The 17,921-nt window shown below is 46.1% G+C and overlaps 2 protein-coding genes across 6 annotated transcripts in view; both read right to left on the reverse strand.

The window, feature by feature from the left end:
• LOC118700514 (protein mono-ADP-ribosyltransferase PARP12-like) lies at positions 1-9,736 on the reverse strand. Of its 4 annotated transcripts, none has more exons than XM_036405039.2 (9): positions 8,672-8,709; positions 7,019-7,059; positions 5,410-5,546; positions 4,813-4,933; positions 3,690-3,774; positions 2,812-2,887; positions 1,934-2,064; positions 782-933; positions 1-344 (listed from the first exon to the last, which is right to left on the reverse strand). In XM_036405039.2, the coding sequence occupies exons 3-9, from the start codon at positions 5,467-5,469 to the stop codon at positions 64-66; spliced, it is 906 nt and encodes a 301-aa protein (XP_036260932.1). In that variant the 5' UTR covers positions 5,470-5,546; positions 7,019-7,059; positions 8,672-8,709; the 3' UTR covers positions 1-63. The 4 variants fall into 4 exon arrangements, with proteins under 4 accessions (XP_036260932.1, XP_036260935.1, XP_036260934.1 ...); XM_036405042.1 differs by lacking the exon at positions 8,672-8,709 and adding an exon at positions 8,308-8,319; XM_036405041.1 differs by lacking the exon at positions 8,672-8,709 and adding an exon at positions 7,222-7,367.
• Positions 9,652-17,921, reverse strand: part of LOC118700513 (cystine/glutamate transporter-like) — a 19,067-nt gene continuing 10,797 nt past the window's right edge. The window contains exons 11-14 of one of the 2 annotated variants that reach the window (XM_036405038.2): positions 16,391-16,487; positions 15,463-15,612; positions 13,031-13,205; positions 9,652-12,203 (exon numbers count right to left, since the gene is read on the reverse strand). In XM_036405038.2, the coding sequence (XP_036260931.1) occupies positions 12,139-12,203; positions 13,031-13,205; positions 15,463-15,612; positions 16,391-16,487 (487 nt within the window). In that variant the 3' untranslated portion in view covers positions 9,652-12,138. The remainder of the gene's footprint in view (positions 12,204-13,030; positions 13,206-15,462; positions 15,613-16,390; positions 16,488-17,921) is intronic. The other variant, XR_004982284.2, reaches the window with a different exon arrangement.

The following is a 17,921-nucleotide window of genomic DNA, read 5'->3' on the forward strand; positions in this document are numbered from 1 at the left end:
TTTTAAAAAATGTACTGAAGAGTAATTTATTCAGTGTGAATTCAAAAGATGTTCCACCATTCATTACAGGACCACACAGCTGGTCTCAAGGCTGTACTCCAAGATATAGGCAGGGTAAATTTGTTGCTTCTCAAAGATGACAAAGATGGAAGGGTCTGTGGGGTCATCCACGCAGCTGTCATAAAGTCTGTTTGAGTTTTTGTCTCTGGGTGGAGGGCGGCAGTACTCAGGGTTCCCCCGCACAAAGTCTCCAGCAAGAACCTGAGCTACGAACATGTGGTAGCGCCCACCGAGAGAGGAGCAGTACTCATGGGAATAGCTGGCATCTCTGGCAAAGTAGCTTCCTAGGGAGCAGAAAAGGCCACAGGTGAGACAACACACCAGCCTAGGGACAAGCACGTGCCAACAGCACCTTGGCAGCCAGCAATCCAACAAGCCCAGCTAGCCCTACAACGTGTGGGAACATTCTTGCCAGGTGCTGCCACACTGGCTTATTGTAAAGTACCAACCAACTCCAGTCCACATTTCATCATTAGCTTCCCAGTCCCACCTGTCCAAGAGCAGGCACCTGAGGCAAAGAGAGGTGTTTTTAGGCCTTCCTGGAATGGGATTGCTGCTGTGGGTGCTACCTAAAGCAATGCAGATGTGCACAGGTGACCGTGCCCTAAAGGCAGGAGTACGTGGGTCAGGAACCATCAGTCACTTTGCACCCACATCCCCCAGCCTGGCTGGGGTCTGCAGTCCCTGCTGCCACAGCCCCTACACCCTTCTGCACTTGTACCTTTTCCATACATTGTCCCATGAGTCCCACAGAGTCTCCAGTCAAAGTTCTGCTCACAGATGGCAGACACATGGGATGGACTTGTGCCATGGAACAGGAGCCTCTCGTTCACCCCTTTCAATTTATGGAGCTTCTTCATCTTTTCTTTTTGCCTAGAGACAACAACAACAAAAAAAACCAACCAAAAAAAAAAAAAAAAAAATAACAAACCAAACCAACAACAACAACAAAAAAACCACACACACCAAAAACAAACAACCCCCCCAACATAACAAAAAAAAACAACAAAAACAAACAAAAAAAACCAAAAACAAACAAAAAAACCCAAACAAACCAACAAACCCCTACTTGTTTTCCTGGTTCAAACAAGGAAAATTTCCCAACTCAACTCCTCCTACTTCTGGGTCATGGAGGAACAGTGACACAAACCACTCTCAGTGGGGTTACTGCCTGCTTTGCACTTCTGCTGGTACCCTGCCACACGGCTGGCTCCTGCCAGCAAAACAAAAAGTTCTCTGCAGCACTATGGACTGTGTCTCCCACAACTTCATACCACATGAGAGAGTAAAGAGACAAACATCTCTGACTAGGAATTGGTCAGTTCCCATGTTATATAAATCCTGAATACATAAATATGATTATAAAACAGAGCTGTGTAAAGCTACAGCGAAGATTGTATAATCTCTGCCCTTATCACCAAAAAAAGTCTCCTCCTTTTTTTTTTTTCCTAACTCCTATGTGGAAGAGGCTAAAACCAAAAGAATAAACCTGAAACACCAAAGCCCAGTTATGATGAAGGAAAATAATTTACTTTTTGAATAACACTAGCAAGAATCACACAGATATCTTGCTAGGGATAAAAGGCTAATTTCGGCACACACAAAAGAATACAGATAACAACTCAGTAACAGAGAGAGGAGCCCCAGTCCCCTTCAGGACTGCCCCAGGGAAGCCTCAGGCTCAGGGAGCCAGGTTTTGGGACAGTCATAAGTCTGGGCCACCAGCCAGACCTGGGCAGAGAGATATGTGGCAGCCTCACCTCTGCTGAACTGCTGAATTTGGCAGTTCCAAATGTAGACTATGGAGGACAGGAGATCAGGAACTACCAGTCTTCTCATACAGTAAGGATAATGAAATAAAATAGATACAAACCACTGAAAGATGTCCCAAAGTGTTGGGTTCTGAATCCTCTGCAGTTTGTTGATGCAGTAACCTTTCATTGTCTTCTCAAACAGCCTCTTGATTTTTATATATTCTTGGGAATCAGTGCTGAGCTGTATCAACTGAATATTTTTAAAGCACTAAAAATAAGGTATTACTGAGAATAACAACTCCCAGTCCTTTCAAAGGACTCCTCAACCTTCTCACATCTGCTGAAAAGCCCTTCCACAAAAATCACAAGCTGCTTCTGCTTTTCCTATCAACCCTCTTTTACCATCAGTCCCCATGTGGAAGCACAGGCACCAACTGAGGGAAACCAGTGCACCCCCACACAACTTCCTTTTGAGGGTGCACCTTCATATCAGGACTATCTTTAGCTCAGAGTAACCTAAAGTTAAAATGCACAGCAGCATTCAGGCTGAAGCAGAGTGAAAGTTTCCCCTTAATCTGACACACTAGTCTATTCTGCCCTACAGGGCTAAGCTGCAGTTTACCACAGCAAATAACATCCTGCCCCAAACTGACAGAGGAAATACCACCTTAAGATACAATTAATCTGGTTTATCAGGGGATGAAGTGCCCTGGGAGAGTGCAAAGGACAGGTATGAGCAGCAATGGCCTTTCTTACCCTGTGTGATATTATAGGGGAGATGATACCACTTCATTCTCAGAGAGCCTCCCAGGAAATGCACATCTGTTCTGAATATGAACTGTCAGTCTTGTTTCACATCATAGCTGCTTATTTTACAAGACACACTATTTTATTTAAAAGCTGGTAATATCTCAATTGCCTTGAATTATGGTCTTGGAAAAAAAAAACAGTACAGGAGAGAGCTCTCCCCACCCACTGTAGAGCTGAAAAGTCCTACCTTGTACCCAATATCAGGCAGTGCAGTTTGGTCCCACTGTGGAGGATAGACAGGATGTGATAGAGTCATGTTTTGGCTACAGAATAGAAAAAGGAACCAGTCAGCTGGTGATACTCCTAACCAAATCCCCCTTGTGGTGAATCTAACCACGGGCTCTAAAGCAGCCTTCAGGCATCCATTCACAAGCTATAGTTTGTTTTCTTTTTGAATGAACACACCTTAGGTTGAACCAACACTTTAATTGAACCCTCAGCTTCACATACACTCTCTGCTGGTGAGTTGCTAAAGCAGAGACAGCTCTTACTAAAAGAAATCAGTAGCACAAATAACATTTATAGCAGATGTGTTTAAATTAAGCTGAACTTATTTTAGAAAAAGCTACATAAGATAGGGTATCTCAAGTAAGTGCCTCTAATTCACTTTATTTCAATGGATTTGCCTGTTCTGAGTTTTAGTTTATCCTCAGTCTTCCCAGAGATGACATCCACATGCACCACAGCTCTTGGGATTGGCAGTCCCTCGCTCCTAATTGCTGCACAGTTTATTTATTAGTGTTGGGGCATAAATCAAGGAATAAAACTTCCTGGCACAGTTGTGTCAGCCCTATGTGGCCTTGCCTCTCACAGAGAGAGCAGATCTGCTCTAGTGGTCTGTCACAGCTGCCAGAGACTGCCAGCAAACATCCCTCCAGAGAGTTTTACAGAAACGTTGCATAATTTACAAATACTGTCACTGCAAAATGTACTGTTAAACCAGTCAGGAAAAGGTATCTAAAAATTAATTTAAGAAATATAAAATTGCATTCTAGGCAGGTAGGAGGAACTTAGCAGAAAGGTGCTGTCCTCTAGAGACACTGTTAAACAATGAATGTGTATTACCTTCCATCTTGTCCATCTTGAGATTCTTTAGGCAGTCGAGTAACACTTCTTTGAGTTTTAAAGAGCACATTTGTTTGGACCATGTCTTGAAAGAAAAACACACACTCACTAACTCAATGATAAGATAATTAATTGTCTAGGTGACAGGCTCATCCATGTTAAGTAAAAATGAAAGAGGAGGTAGCCCTGAATATTGCATTGTGGTGCCCTCTCTATGCTGCACCCACCCCAGTGCAAATTTCATGTCCCACTTGCACTGCTCCTACTTGGAGATCAGCAAGGTCAGCACACTGCTACTCGCACCTGAGGCTGTGAAACTTGAAGGCAACCAAGCACCAACTGCACCTGCACTGGTATTCACATCCAGGCTGCTGGCCAGAGAAAACCACATCTGATGGCAGGCCTGTAGCAGGAAAGAGTTTTCAGTGCAATGGGGGCCACAAACCTGGCTTTCCTGGCAGCACAGGGCTGCTCCATGGTGCTAAAAGCAAAGCCTGCCCTCCCTTCTTGGTCCTGTAACAATATCACAGAGCACATGCTGTGTGACATGGCTAATTATCCATTGTTTCCTCCTTTAAACACTACTCTTTACTCATGCCAGGAAACATTTAAAGTTTGGAAAGCTAACAGGAGTTTTAAGATGGGTAAATAAATTAGAAACAGAAAAGCATTTTTCATTTTCCCATTTCTCTCTCTATGCAACCAGCCCTAAATTTTTGTTTGCTGCACTGTGCTTTCTCTCCCTGTAAGAAGCTTCCAAGATGTTCAGTATAGGCTCACTTCTTCACCTTTTGACTTTTCAGTGCGTTTTTTTTTCCCTGATTTCTCATTCTTCTTTTTCAGGTGTATAAACACAAATGTATAAGCCAAGGTGCCATTTACTCTCAACTCTTCTTCTGAATGTACAATATTGTCAGGTGTGGTTTTTTTGACTAGAGATGCCCTAGTGTAGAAGCTCAAGTGGGGCATGTCAAAAGTTTAGAGAAATTTACCTACTGCTCAATTTCTGCTTGGAGAAAACTTGCAGAAGGAAGAAAAGCTGTTCAAAGAGATGCAGACATAATGTGAAAACCTTCAAGCCAGCTGCACTATGAACTGAAATTAAAACAAGGAGATACTTCACCTGCAAAGTCTAGCTGATACTGCTGAGAACCAGCCCTGAAGAAAATAATACCATTCTTGTCAGCTTGATATTCATTCTCCAGAAATGCAGATGTTACAGTGGCAGTGGCGTGATCTGGGTGCTGCAGAAAGAACAAGGAAATTATATGTGTTAGAAACCACCTTTTGGTTTGGGTGCCACTGTGGGGAAATATCAATGTTTCCCCCAGGCCCCTATAGCAGGAGAATGTTTTGAAGTCTCTGTGGCTTCAAGCATTTTGTTCTCCAGAGATGGAGGGGTACCCCATGGAGCGCAGCTACTTCTAACAGCAGCAACAAAGAACCCCACAGCCTGTGTGGTCAGCTCCAGCCAAATGATGTTTGACAGCTCTGGAAAATGCACCCGCTTCCCAAGCCAGTCCCTTGAAAGCTTTCACAGAGTTCCAGTCCTGCTTTGAGGGACAATTAAGAAGACAATTCCACCCAGGCATTGGAGCAGCACTGCAGGGGCACCCAGCAGTGCGTGTAGAACACACCAGCTGCAGAACAACACGCTCTAAAGAACTCTCCAAAGATGGCTTAACAAAAGCTTTTGGCATGAACAGCAGATGAATTTCACCTCTTTCCCATATTCAATCCACTGGTTGGAATCATCGAGCCAATACCAGACATACTCCATTTTCAGGAGCAGACAGATGAGTCAGGAGACAACACAAGTGCAGAAGAGCTGATGGGCACCTGGCTGCTTGCTCTGCCCTGCATTGGAAAAGAAATCCAAATCAAAGTAGGGGTCTTTTCCAAAACTGTCAAATTGTGCAGTATCCCTGGTCTGATCAGAAATCTATTCACTTCTTAAAAAGGGAGACCCCTTTCAGCTGGAAAGTGCAGGTTTGCCCCAGAACTGAGGAATTGGTGTTTGGATGTTTATGGGGCATGGTAAGCACCTCAGAAATTACCCTGACCTCTCTGGCTTGGACCTGTGCTACTGATTTTCTCAAAAATGTATCTTCCTAAAAACACTTTTTAAGAAAATACACTTGACACCTGCAGTGTGATGCCATTTCCTGTTTCAGCTATCCCAGTAGTTTCCCAGGTGTGGCAATACCTTCTCCCTTCCCCCCTTGCCTCCTTGTTAAGTGCTGTCAGTCAATCTTATCATTCCAGCAGGGACCTTGTGTGATTGGCAAAAGTTCAAAAGATGCCCCTCAGCCCTGGGGTCATTGGCTCATCCAAGTGTCATTGTCCCCTGAGCCTTCCCCCCCTCCCACCTGGTTGGTGGCTCACCTGTCCCTTCCCTCCCCCCACCCCCGGGCTTAAAAGACACAGAGACCATGCAGTCAGGCATTCTGTGGAGCTGTTACCACGATTCAGACATATGTGACTTTGGAATAAACTCTGGATTAAACCCTCTGCAGAATCCATCTCCTTTTCTTCTTCACCTAGCCTGGAGCCTTTCCACCAGAGGTAAACTGAGTTTCTACCATGCCTGGACTTGTTCTGAGTGCCTAACTGCAACTTCCAGCCAGACAAAGGTGTCTCTGAGGGGGAACACCACAGCTGCCACCTTTGGTCCAGCAGCAAGGGTCAGATGAGCCCAGGCACGTTCCACCTGGTAATATTGGGATTAATATTCCAATAGACACGGAGATTCCCCTGCGGCCCACAGAGAAGGCCATGGTGAGACAGCTGTGCCCCTGCAGCCTTTGGAGGACTACAGAGCAGAGATCCACACAGCAGCCCATGAGAAGGCCATGCTGCAGCATGTGGACAGGCTCCGAAGGAAGCTGCAGTCCGTGGAGAAGAACCCATGCGAGAGCACGTTTATCCTGAAGGACTGCAGCCCATGGGAAATGAACCCTGCTGAAGCATGGGAAATTGTTGAGAATGATGGAGGAGTAGATGGCAAGTCTTTCAGACTGAGGACAACATCCATTTCCCTTCCCTTCTGTGTTGCTTTGGTAGGAGGGGGCAGAAAATTCAGGAATGAAGGAGTGAAGTTGAACCTGGGACTCCATGGAGGGGGGAATAAGTGATCTAATTTTCTTTTCTCACAATTTAAATCTATTTTAATTGGCAATAAATTAACTTCCCCCAAGTGAAGTCTGTCTTGCCCAATGTTCGCCTTGGCTTTATCTCAGTTCATGAATCTTATTTTCTCCCTGCTGTCCTGTTGAGGACAGGAAGTGAGAAAGCAGCTCTCATTTGCAGGAGGGGATACCATTACTTACCAGCAAAGTCTCCGCTCTGCACTCTATCCTAGACACAGCACCTACAAAGAGAAGAAAATTAAACAGATAGCCACCAATAATTCCAACTCATGGGATTTTACTTTGCTGCCTGCTGTGCTTCACCCTTCATTTAATCTCCCAGTTTTGGACCCAGACAACATTTTTAAATGTATCTCACCAATTTACTGCCCCTAAAACATTACCTATCCATCATGGATCACATATCCATAGCCAAAAGCTGCCAACTGTTGATCTTCCAAGGGTCCGTGACAGAGCTACTCTGAGCTGCCTGAAGAATCTGAACACGATATCGAAACAGAAACTGGAAATGATCATGTATCCAGCTCTGACGCCCTTTGTACTTTGGCACGGATCAAGGGTATTCAGAGCAGGCCAATGAGGAGAAATCATTACAGGAGCAGCTCCCTCATGGAGTTGTTTACAGTGCAAAGGTCCCCAAAACAAAGGCTTGGCAGCCCCACACTGCCAGAACAAAGAGCAAGGAAGAGCCTGGGTCTCCTTCACAGACAGACCTCGTTCCAGCGCTGCCTGTGTACACAGCAACACCAGCCAGACCTGTTCCTAGAAAAATGCTCCAAACTATTCTTCTCTCCCACTGCAGGGCGTTCAAGAGATCCAGCACTACCAGGAGATTTTTTGGACATGGCTGTCCCTTTTTTTCCCCCTCTGCACAGCACAATGATGCTGCTGCTATTGGCATGGCTGAAGAATTTGAAGTTGGCAGATTTGAAGAGTGGAATTTGAGGAGGGAGGTGGGGAGCGGGGAAATGGAAAGCAGGAAGTGGGGTGGGATGATGTTTCCAGGCAGCTTTTTTTCACTGCTGCCCAACTCTCTCTTCCCTCTATCCCCAGTCCAGATAACCCCTGCTAATCCCTGCCAGCTCCCCTGCCAAGACTTGGGGCTCCCAGTCTGCCCTTATTCACATGAGCTTGCAAATCTGTCCCCTTGTGACATTCTTTCCTTTTCACATTCCAGCATTTCTGCTCCATGCTGGGATTCTCCACTAATCAACTAACCCCAACTAGAAATAAACACAGGTGAAACATGTCAAAAGCAGACAGAAATGTTTTGCCAGCAAGGGAGGCAGTGTCCTTCACATTTTGCTGAAGATTTCGCTACATGGTCTTGTGCAACTCTGCATTTGCTTTTTATATCTTAACAGGAATAACTTTATACAGAGAAAAATTTATACTTAAAAAGCAGCTTCACGCCACCTTTTCCCTTACACAAGAAAAAAAGATGAATGAATGAAGATACAAACACTTACAGTATGACAAAGTGCAAGCAGGTAACCCTCCAGCAGACCTGAAAGCCAAGCCCACAAGCTATGAAAACCTGAACTTCCTGTGTGTCCAACCCTTCCCTCTCAGCCGCATCCTGGGACAGCTGTCAGAGCCCAGCATGTGCCACTTCCCTGGCACAGTTCTGTCCTTGGGCTGCCCAGTCACCACCCTCAGGAGCTGAGGGCGTCAGCCTTGTGCTTGCCAGGCTGGATGAACCTACTTAACCCTTGCTCTGCATGGCAAAGGTGCCCCAGGTGCAGCAACACCTTCGAAAGTGAGCCAGAGCTGGCTGTAAGGGTGAGCAGAGCTGTGAGAGCTCCCTGTGAACTGCCCACAGCACATCTGTACCTCGCTGTCTCCCTCGCAGCCTCTCCGTGGAGCACGGGTGCTTCTCTGCCACACACCCTTAAGGAAGTGGGGCTGAGTAACATTTCCTTCTGCTGGTTGCGACAGACGCATGCGCATCTGCCAAGCACAGCCCAGGGCTTTGGCAGATACAGCTGCAAAATCAACATCACAGCAAACCAGCAGAGTTTACCCCTGCTTTTGGGTTCCTGTTATCGTACTTACCTAGAGCCAATTCTTCTCAGCCTTCCAGTGGCTGGGGATATTCAGCACCTTCTCCTTTCTATAAGGAGCAGCTTCTCTTGAACATCATTCTTGGAAAGCCAACAGCTGGCTGTTGCCTTGCAAAGTGGCTCCCGAAATCTCAGTGCAGGAAGTGGGTTTTGTTCATCCAGCTCTCCCCAGGGTTGTGTGGGCACTGCTGGGGGGTTTGCAGCAAGCAGAGCCACACTGAGCCTCACAAACCTGTGTGTGCTGAGTGCAGAGCCCTGCGAGACAGGCTCGCTCAGCCCTCGGAGCTCTGCGCCGTCCCAGGTGTTTGTGTTCCTGCACCTTGAAGTCTGAACCTCCTCTCTGCTCTTCCCCACACTAATCAGACAAGGCTTAGGAGCTTTCCAGTCTGACCTCCAGCCTTTCAGAAGCTGACAACATTTCCCAGCAGAGCTCTGAGGCATAAAGCTTAACAGCATGTCAAGTAGTCTTAAGATGCAAACTTGTTAAGCCAAAAGCATTTCTTTGACTTTTTTTTAAATCTCAGATTGTGTTCAGTTGAACTGCCCAGAACATTTTTCTTTGCTGGTGTTCCAGTCACACCAGATCAGTAGTGGCTGAAACACATAAATCTCTGAGTTTCCAGAAAGGGTTACACTCTGAGTGCATTCTATAGACATAGCATTAAAACAAACAAACCAACTCAACAACAACAAAACCCCAGCACACACAGGCAAAAAACCAAACCAAAACAAAAAAAACAACACCACAAATGTGATTATGAACTCACTTTCTTTCATTTCCGGCCATCCTTAAAGCTCTTAGACCCACTGAGGCCTAAGTGCTTCAGTAGACATGAGACAGGAGCTTTAGGAAGAGCATTCTGCCTTGGTAGAAAATGTTTACATATCTTTGCTGAGAGCAGCACATCATCCTCTCTAAAAGCAAACACCTCTCTGCAAGCTGGAAACTTGAGCTCACTGTAAACTGCTGTCTTCTGAACATCGTATTTTTTATTTTTATCCCTTTCAATTCCAATGTCATCTGTGGAGCTGTTGAACCTCTGATTTCTCAGACATGGTACTATATCTGTCTGCATTCCCAGTATGTGGGAATGGAACAGGTCTCAGAGCAGTCTTCCTATGTATAGCCCGTGCAAGATCATATTCCTGCACAGTCAGCAGAGGTAACCAAGGGTGGCTTCCCAGCATATGTCAAATGACTTATCGTTTATAAAGAAACCATGGTCCAGCATGAAGCATTACTTGGTTCCTCCCAGGAATTTCAATTCTTGTTTGCTTTTTCTCTTCAGAGGAAATGGACAAAGAAGGGACTTTTCACCCTTTTTCTGTGCCTCTGTGACATGCAGCAGCTCCGTTGTAATTTCAGACTACTCCAAGGTTTGGTGTGGGAGTCCTGATGCTACAACACATGCGCACTGTGCTCACATGGGTATTGCAGCCTGGGACCAGGCTGGCAGTACCTCATGCTTTTACCTTAAGATGTGTAAAATCCCTCAAACCAAAGTGGGTGGACCCAGGAAATATTGGGGTGATTGAGTTCACCTGGTTCTGCAAGGTCTTCTGCAGGTTGGTCCCCCAGCCACCCATACTGGGTCCTGGTGCACCACTGGGTGCTGTGGGAAGGTGTGCCAGGTGGTTCAGCTTCAGGAAAGCCTGGCACGAGGAGGGATTGGCTCTTGTCTGGGATCCTGGAAGCATTTCCAGATCTCACTTGAATCCATTCTATCATTTAAAGCCAGAAACTTCTCCTATAGGGTGTGATGGTTTCTGCTGTGAGGATTTTCCCAGTGAGACTGTATTTCCTGTTGGACAATGTCCAGCGGCTTGAAAATTAAATTCTTGGAGGGTAGTGGGGAAACAAGCCCTGCAACCACACTGCTGCTGTCCCAGCTTAATTCAGCACAGGAACAGGAAGTAATCACTACAAGAATAATAATTCTCAATTGTTTTGAAAACAACCCAACTTTAGTTCCAAAATTTTACATGTTTTAGTAGGTTACATCGGATTTATAAATGGTACTTTGTTTTTATTTTAAGTACATAAATGTTAGATACAAAGGATTTAAAAATGCTCAACATTCTGCTGTTCCTCTTTCCAGCAGTCATTAGAGGAGCCTCAGCATGCTACTTCCCATCTTTTAGGAACCAATTAACAATTACGTGATTGTAAATAGGTAATTGCTGTATTATCTGGACATAACATTGCCACATTAATAATGTAATAATGTAAACCAAAGTAATCCAATAATGGAAAGCTTTCTTATGCCATTAGTTCAAATGAGCATTTATGGATTAAATCAGCAAGTCATGCGCAAGTTAAAGCCTGGATGTGAAGTCACTCATGTCTTCCTACAGCACCAGAAGATGCATTTATTCAGGAATCTGCCCAAGTCTCATCAGTGGTCCTGTCCAATTAAAGGAGGAATTGTATTTCACTGGAGCTAGGCCAAATTCTGAGTTTTCAACTTCACTGGTAAGGAGTGGGTCTGGGAAGCTGGGGGAGGGACCAGGTTCTCTCCTGCCATATTCTAGTTGACATTAAACTGATGATTTTAAAAATGCATTTGCACATTTAAAAATTGAATTTTAGTTTTCTGAAATTACAAGTTGAAAGATTATTTCAAGGCTAAAAAACTCATTCTGCTTATACAAAAATCAAAGCAAAACATTCTGACTTTACTTTGTTAGTACTTGAATTTCAAATATCTTCTCATTATCTCAATCTGCAGTTTCTGGTGGACAAAATTTTGTCCCCCTGTATTCCCCTTTCCAGTTCATCTGCCTTATCTCTCATTAGCTCTCCCCAACAAGACTGCTGTAGTGGTTCTGTTTGAAACTTGCATTTGGCTTCCATGTATTGGATTCTAAGTTCTGCAACATGCCCACTTCCTCTGTTTGCCAAGCCAGGAAAACAAAATACTGTCTCTGTACACACACACACACAATTTTTCTCAGGATTGGGCTAGGCTGCAAAATTAGGATCTTGGTTTCAAAGACACTCTGCAGGCAAAGCAAGCTCATTTCAGAGAACTAGTTTGCTCTTCTGAAAAAAATAAAAGGGCAGGAACAGATCCCAGTTGGCAAGCTTAGGAACACTTGCAACAAGGTTTTGGCTCAGTCATCCTCAGTTGCACTGACTGAAAAGAATAAAAGCATGGACTGCTTTTGGTAGGATCAAAGGTGTCAAAAATGGTGTAAGTAGATTTTTATTGTCTTCTGTGGGTTTTCATGGTTTTCTCAGTAAGTCTTGATTTCTTGTTGGACAACTTCCAGCAGTAACTGTAGTTTGTGTGTAAGATAATCTGAAAAGGTGGAAAAAAAGGAAGGAAGCTTAGTGCAGAGGCAATCCTGAGACATGGCTGAAAATCAGAGCATCAGCACTGATGGCTGGAGCACTTTATGTTGGCAGATCACTGTATCTGTTTCCTTTCTTGCTACATGTTGTCTTCTATTGAGTGGTTAGTGATGCACCTCCATCCAACATCAAATCAAAAGAAAATAAGACTTGGAACAGAAACAACAATTTAAACTCAAACCCAGGCTCTCATTTCTGAAAAAAACCCTTCTGCCACCATGCCTACATCCAAAGGAAATCTGTACTACACACTGCCTGGAGTGGAGATGTACTTCATTTCCATGGCTAAATTTGTACCCAAACCATCCTGGCCTCTTCACCAAGCACACAGACCTCTGGCAGTACTCTTCTCCTAGCAGTCCTCTCCCCAACCTTTCAGCAAGCAAGTTTGTGCATGGGGTTACAGCATCTACCTGTAGCCCCTCCATCCTAACTTTTTGTCTTTCTGCTCCATGTCAGACAAATTTCACCCAGAGCTGGTGATCCCGAAGACATGATAAAGTTTAGTAGGTACTAGGGCTGGCGTGGGAAAGCGACCCTCTCTGTTCCCCCTGTTGGTAGACCTCAGCCTTGTCTTTGTTAAAACAAATTTGCCTGTGGAGGCTGTGCCTGTGGGAAAGACACCAGAGTGATGCCAGCAGTCATGATTTAGGTTTCATGAGGTCTGTTGGTCAAGGAGCAATTTGCATCAGAGGTGAGCCCTGGCAACAAACCAGCACCCTGACCCTTGGGCACGTTTAGGTCCACAATACTGAAAGTGAAATGCATACTTACAAAACAGGTTGCGGCAGCGATCGGACATCTGCCTGTGAATGATGAGGTAGTAGACTGGAAAACCACTCAGAACTATGGTGCATCCAATGCTGATGTTCACAGGGTCTGAGTAGAAAGACATTGCCACTGTGAAGAGGCAGATGATGGTAAAAGAGACAGGAACAAACAAGGGAACCTGAGGAAAAGAGCACAGGAGACTATCAGGGAAAACTGGTGGCCATAGCAGATCAGACTCTGTTCATGCCAGCACACGCTCTATCCATTTCTCCGCCTAAAGAAAATTAGAATAATCATATCCTGTCCTGCAGAATGCTTCTGTACTGTCAGACTGCAAAAAACTGCATCAGCTTCAGAGCCCAGTATGCCCTGTGAGGTGCATGCCTCCTATATTCATGTGCACCAAAATCGAAACCTCACTTGCAACTGGAAGCCAAGCAGGGGGAGAAGCGGCCTACAGCCCACAGCTCTGTGAATGTCCTGCACCTGTGCATGCCCAGGCACACACATACCTGCGTGCCCCCTAAGGCAACCACTGAGGGAATATCTGAAGCCAAGAAAGAAGTGACACTTTGAATCAAACTGATCTTTGCTTATAAACCCATGACTCATGTTGACTGCCTCCAGTTTGCCTGAGACTTATGCTGATTAAACCAAGACAAACCAGACTGCCTATCCCTATCTCTGTAGTACCTGCACCAAGAATTTCAGCTTCAGTGACACCATGGTGAAAATAAAAGCAGCACTCAGCACTTCAGCTGTACCTTATTGGATGAGCCAATTCATCTGGGTTATTTGGAGAGCAAATAGGAAGACTGCAATAAATAATAAAACTGTGAAACACTCCTTCTGTCTCTGGATCCAAACTCTGCCAAGCAACTCCTTGCCATGGCTGGTGGAATGAAGGAGCTGCTCTCATATAAGGTGACAATCTTTACCAGTAATAAAGATTGTATTTTGGATACTCAACATGCCAAGTTGGAAGAGAACAGTTGCTCTAGGTATGGCAGCCATCCAGCCATCAAACTTAGGTACTCTTGTCTTTCCAGCCAGAGCATCCTCTGCCAGCCACTCCGACATGCACACACGCTGCACATCTACTTGAGAGGTGTGAGAGCGGACTGCTCCCTCCTCTTTCGGGTGTTTTCCCACCGTTTTTAACTCAGAATGCTACAGAGAGAGCGAGTACCAGCGCTGTCACACGCGAGCCACGCTTTGCTGTCCCCCGGGCAGCGGCAGGCGACAGCCCGCGGGCGGCCACTAGAGCGCAGCACGGGCCCGCGCCACCTGCGCGCAGCCCTTGCACAGAGCTGATGAAAACCAGGGAAAAGGCGGGGGAAACCAGCCGAGCTGACCCGAGGGCCAGTGTTTCCCACCCTCGTTTAATCAGCATTTAGGAGCCGCTAGGAGTCTGAAAACCAGGGCAAAATCTCAGCATCTGAAACCATCAGCAGTGCCAGCCACTAATAAATCTCCCCTCAGAAGATTGGTTTGAAAGAAAAACTAAACTAAACTTATTCCGTTTGGTTCTGGGGGAGTATGCAAGTGCAGCCAACCAACAAACTGGGAAGCCTCAAGGTCTCTGCTGAATGCAAAGACCGAGAAGAAAAATGACCCCAAACTTTGCAGGAGGATGCACCCAGCTCAGAGAGGACCCCTGCGAGCTGCAGGAGGCGTTTCTGTCCCCCGAGCTCCTCACTGCCCAGTGCCCACAGCCCCAGAGGTCCTCTCTGTTCCCGGGAGCTGCTGCCAGCAGGTACCACGCAGGGGCGACCAGATCAGGAGCAAACTGCACCCGCCTCAAGCACCGCCCCAACCCAATGCCTTCTGCACATTATCCAGCAGTGGGAAAGGTGCCCAGCATCCCCTGCTGACATGAGGGGGGATCCCAGCACCCAGCGGAGTGAGAAAGGCCACAGGAGTGACCCACTGCTTTACATGAGACAGTATTTCTACACCAGCAGATGATTCCTCCCCAAGTCAGGTTTGCTCCCAGGACCCCTCCACCCATGCTCCTTTCCCCCCAAGCCTGACACCTTCCTGCTTCTCAGCTAGAGCTGAGACTTATCTGCCACTGAAATAACATCCAGGCAAGAATCCCTTCTTGTAGGCCCCAAGAGATAAGCCAGAGAACTTCTCTCTGTACTTCTCCCAGTTCCTAGCCTGAAACTTTGTCCCTTGTAGCAAGCAGTATTCTGACAGATGCATCTGGTGAGCCCATGTAGAACTGGCTTTATAGGATTTATCACATCTGGCTGTTTGGGCACACCAACCACTTTCAGGAGCTCCCCACAGACATTACCAAGCATCAGAGACTGAAACCCCTTGGAGCCTAAAGGCAACCATGGCCATGTGATGCTGTAATTATGAGCAAATCAAGGAGAGGGATGGCAGGGCTGCAGGTTCCTGGCTGCCAGGTCCGTGCTGTGCGTTACCTGGAAGGGGCTGTGCAGCTCCGGGTGACGGCAGCGATGGACGATGAGCCCCAGGGTGGCCAATCCTATGAACAGCCATCGGGAAAAGCTGAAGAAGTTCAGTAGGTGGTAGATGTCTCCAATGCACACCATGGCAGTGACCAAAGGGAACTGAGTGTTTTGGACATGAAATGCAGTCATTACAGCCATGGATCACCTCCTCCAACCCCCCTGCAGCTACTTCACAGCCCCAGCATTTTGGAGGTCAGAGAACTTTACAAAATAGTGTCACAGACTGAAGGCAAAAGATTAAAGGCACTCATCTGTAGTGCTGCAGAAAAGAGTGATCATTCCAAGATCAGCAGCATCTTCGATGCTTCATGTCCAAGCCAGGGCAATTAAAACATGCATGATCCAAAAGCCTGTACTGCTGGTACACAGGCTATCTACAATGACATCTGCTAAGGTTTTAGCAGCTCAGCCAAGCTGCAACAGGCGCTACAGTACAGCTGGGATGGAGCTAGACCATTGCCACAAAAAAAAACCCTGAAGAAACCAAAACACAAGACCAGACCATCTCTACAAATGCTCATTCTCTGCATTTCCACCACACCTGGGAATTTTAAATTTCCAGATAGCCAAAGCCTGGCAGAGCTATTTTCATAGGGCAATATCAAGCAGCACCTGTGGCAGATGGTAGGGACTGTACTTTTTAAAAAGGTGTGTAATGTTATAAAGCAGGGACTTCAAGGTTGTACATTTGGATACCACTGCTGGCTCAAGGGGATTTAATACTTTGCAGCCATTTCCTGTATCCTGCCTTCTTTATTTTTCAGGGAGAAATTTAATGTCCCAACACCCTCTAAAACTCCTCAGTTTATCCAGTCCTTGCAAGAAAGCCAAGAGAGCAAAAGAACAGAGCGTGTCACACACAGCCAGATCTCCTTACCATTAACATGACAGCAGGAAGGGGGGTATGCCTTCGAATGTGGATCATGGAGAAGAGAGGAGGCCACTGCCCTTCCCTGGAAGCCACAAACAGAGTCCTAGGAAAAGACAGGGAGCCCTGTACATTAACATTCTACATCCACATTAGAAATGAGATGAGTCACTGGACTGACCTGAGGCATCAAGGCATCTGCTCCCTTCCCCTAGCACAAGTCTGCTGCTATTCAAGGCCACAGTTTTGCCTCTAGCTGCACTTTCAGAGAAAGTTTGGGTTAGGTTGGAACCTCCCCCCCCCCCCCGCCATGGACAGGGACAGCTTCCACTAGACCAAGTTGCTCAGAGCTCCACTTTGGGGGCATTGGGAAGAAAACCAAGGCTGAGTTCCCACAGCTCTGCCAAGACCAGTTCAGTGCAGTTCAGAGCCCTCCATCAGAACCACTGGCAGTGTCTCCTTGGGTGCTCATCTGCAGAGACCTTGGGGCAATCCAAAGTGACCAAGAATGAACTCAAGACTGGAAACAGGAGTAAGAAAGTCTCTTGCCATCCAAAAAGGAATTAATCTTTCCAGTGAAAAGGAAGTGGAGGGGGTCACAAACTTCAATTCTTTATAAGAGAAACTGGTGAGTTTATGAAAGGGGATTGTCAGCTTTGAAGCCTATATTCGTATATGTACATATATAGAAAAAATAAAGTGCAATCTCCTCAAATGACAGATTATTTCCAATCCTCTGGTCAGATGTTGGAAAATACAGTTTGTCATACTGCCAAGAGACCAGCTACACACAAGAACAGCTACAAAATGAGAGCAGAGAGTTCCTTGTTTGCATCCCTCCTTTGACTCGTGAGAGAGCAATTAGGGAGAAGACAATCACATCCAATTTTAGAAATTTAATATCCTCAAACAAACCATGCCAGAGCATCAGCTGGGCTGAAGCAGGGCCCCAAGCAGCTGGGGCACAAGTGTACAACTGGTTTTATTGCTGTCTCTGTGGCTTTGCAGGGGTGTGGCTGGCAGGCAGCCAGGGAGGCCCTAGCAGTGTTTATATGGGCTTTCTGCAGTGATTATGTTAATGATGCCAGGATGGGGGAGAGAAGGTCAGTAGGGGACACTGAGAACCTCTGTGTTGTCCAGAGACTTCTCATCCTCAAAGAAAACCACTATCTGGAGCAGCTAATGGGAAGGATCGTCCACACCTGTATTTAATATTGGACTTCAGAGTAGTGGATCAGATAATTCATTCACTTTCAGGCTATGAGACATTCCTTTCAGCTCAACTGATTTTTCCCTTTGCAAACAAAGCTGTGAAGCAAAACCCACTGCAGAGAGTTTGCTCAGCTCCACAGGACCAGCACAACCTAAGTATGTTGCTCATAAGGCCTGCCCTCCTCTCCAATTTCAAGGCTCCCATAAGGACATGGAGTGTGGCAGACGGTGAAGCTGGCAAGTTTATTTTCCATGGGACAAAGCTTTTCTTACTGCTATAACAAGACTTCTTGAACCTTGACTATTGCTTTAGGAATAGCCCATCCCA

The sequence above is a fragment of the Molothrus ater genome, chromosome 5, assembly GCF_012460135.2.
Source record: "Molothrus ater isolate BHLD 08-10-18 breed brown headed cowbird chromosome 5, BPBGC_Mater_1.1, whole genome shotgun sequence".
NCBI lineage: Eukaryota > Metazoa > Chordata > Aves > Passeriformes > Icteridae > Molothrus > Molothrus ater.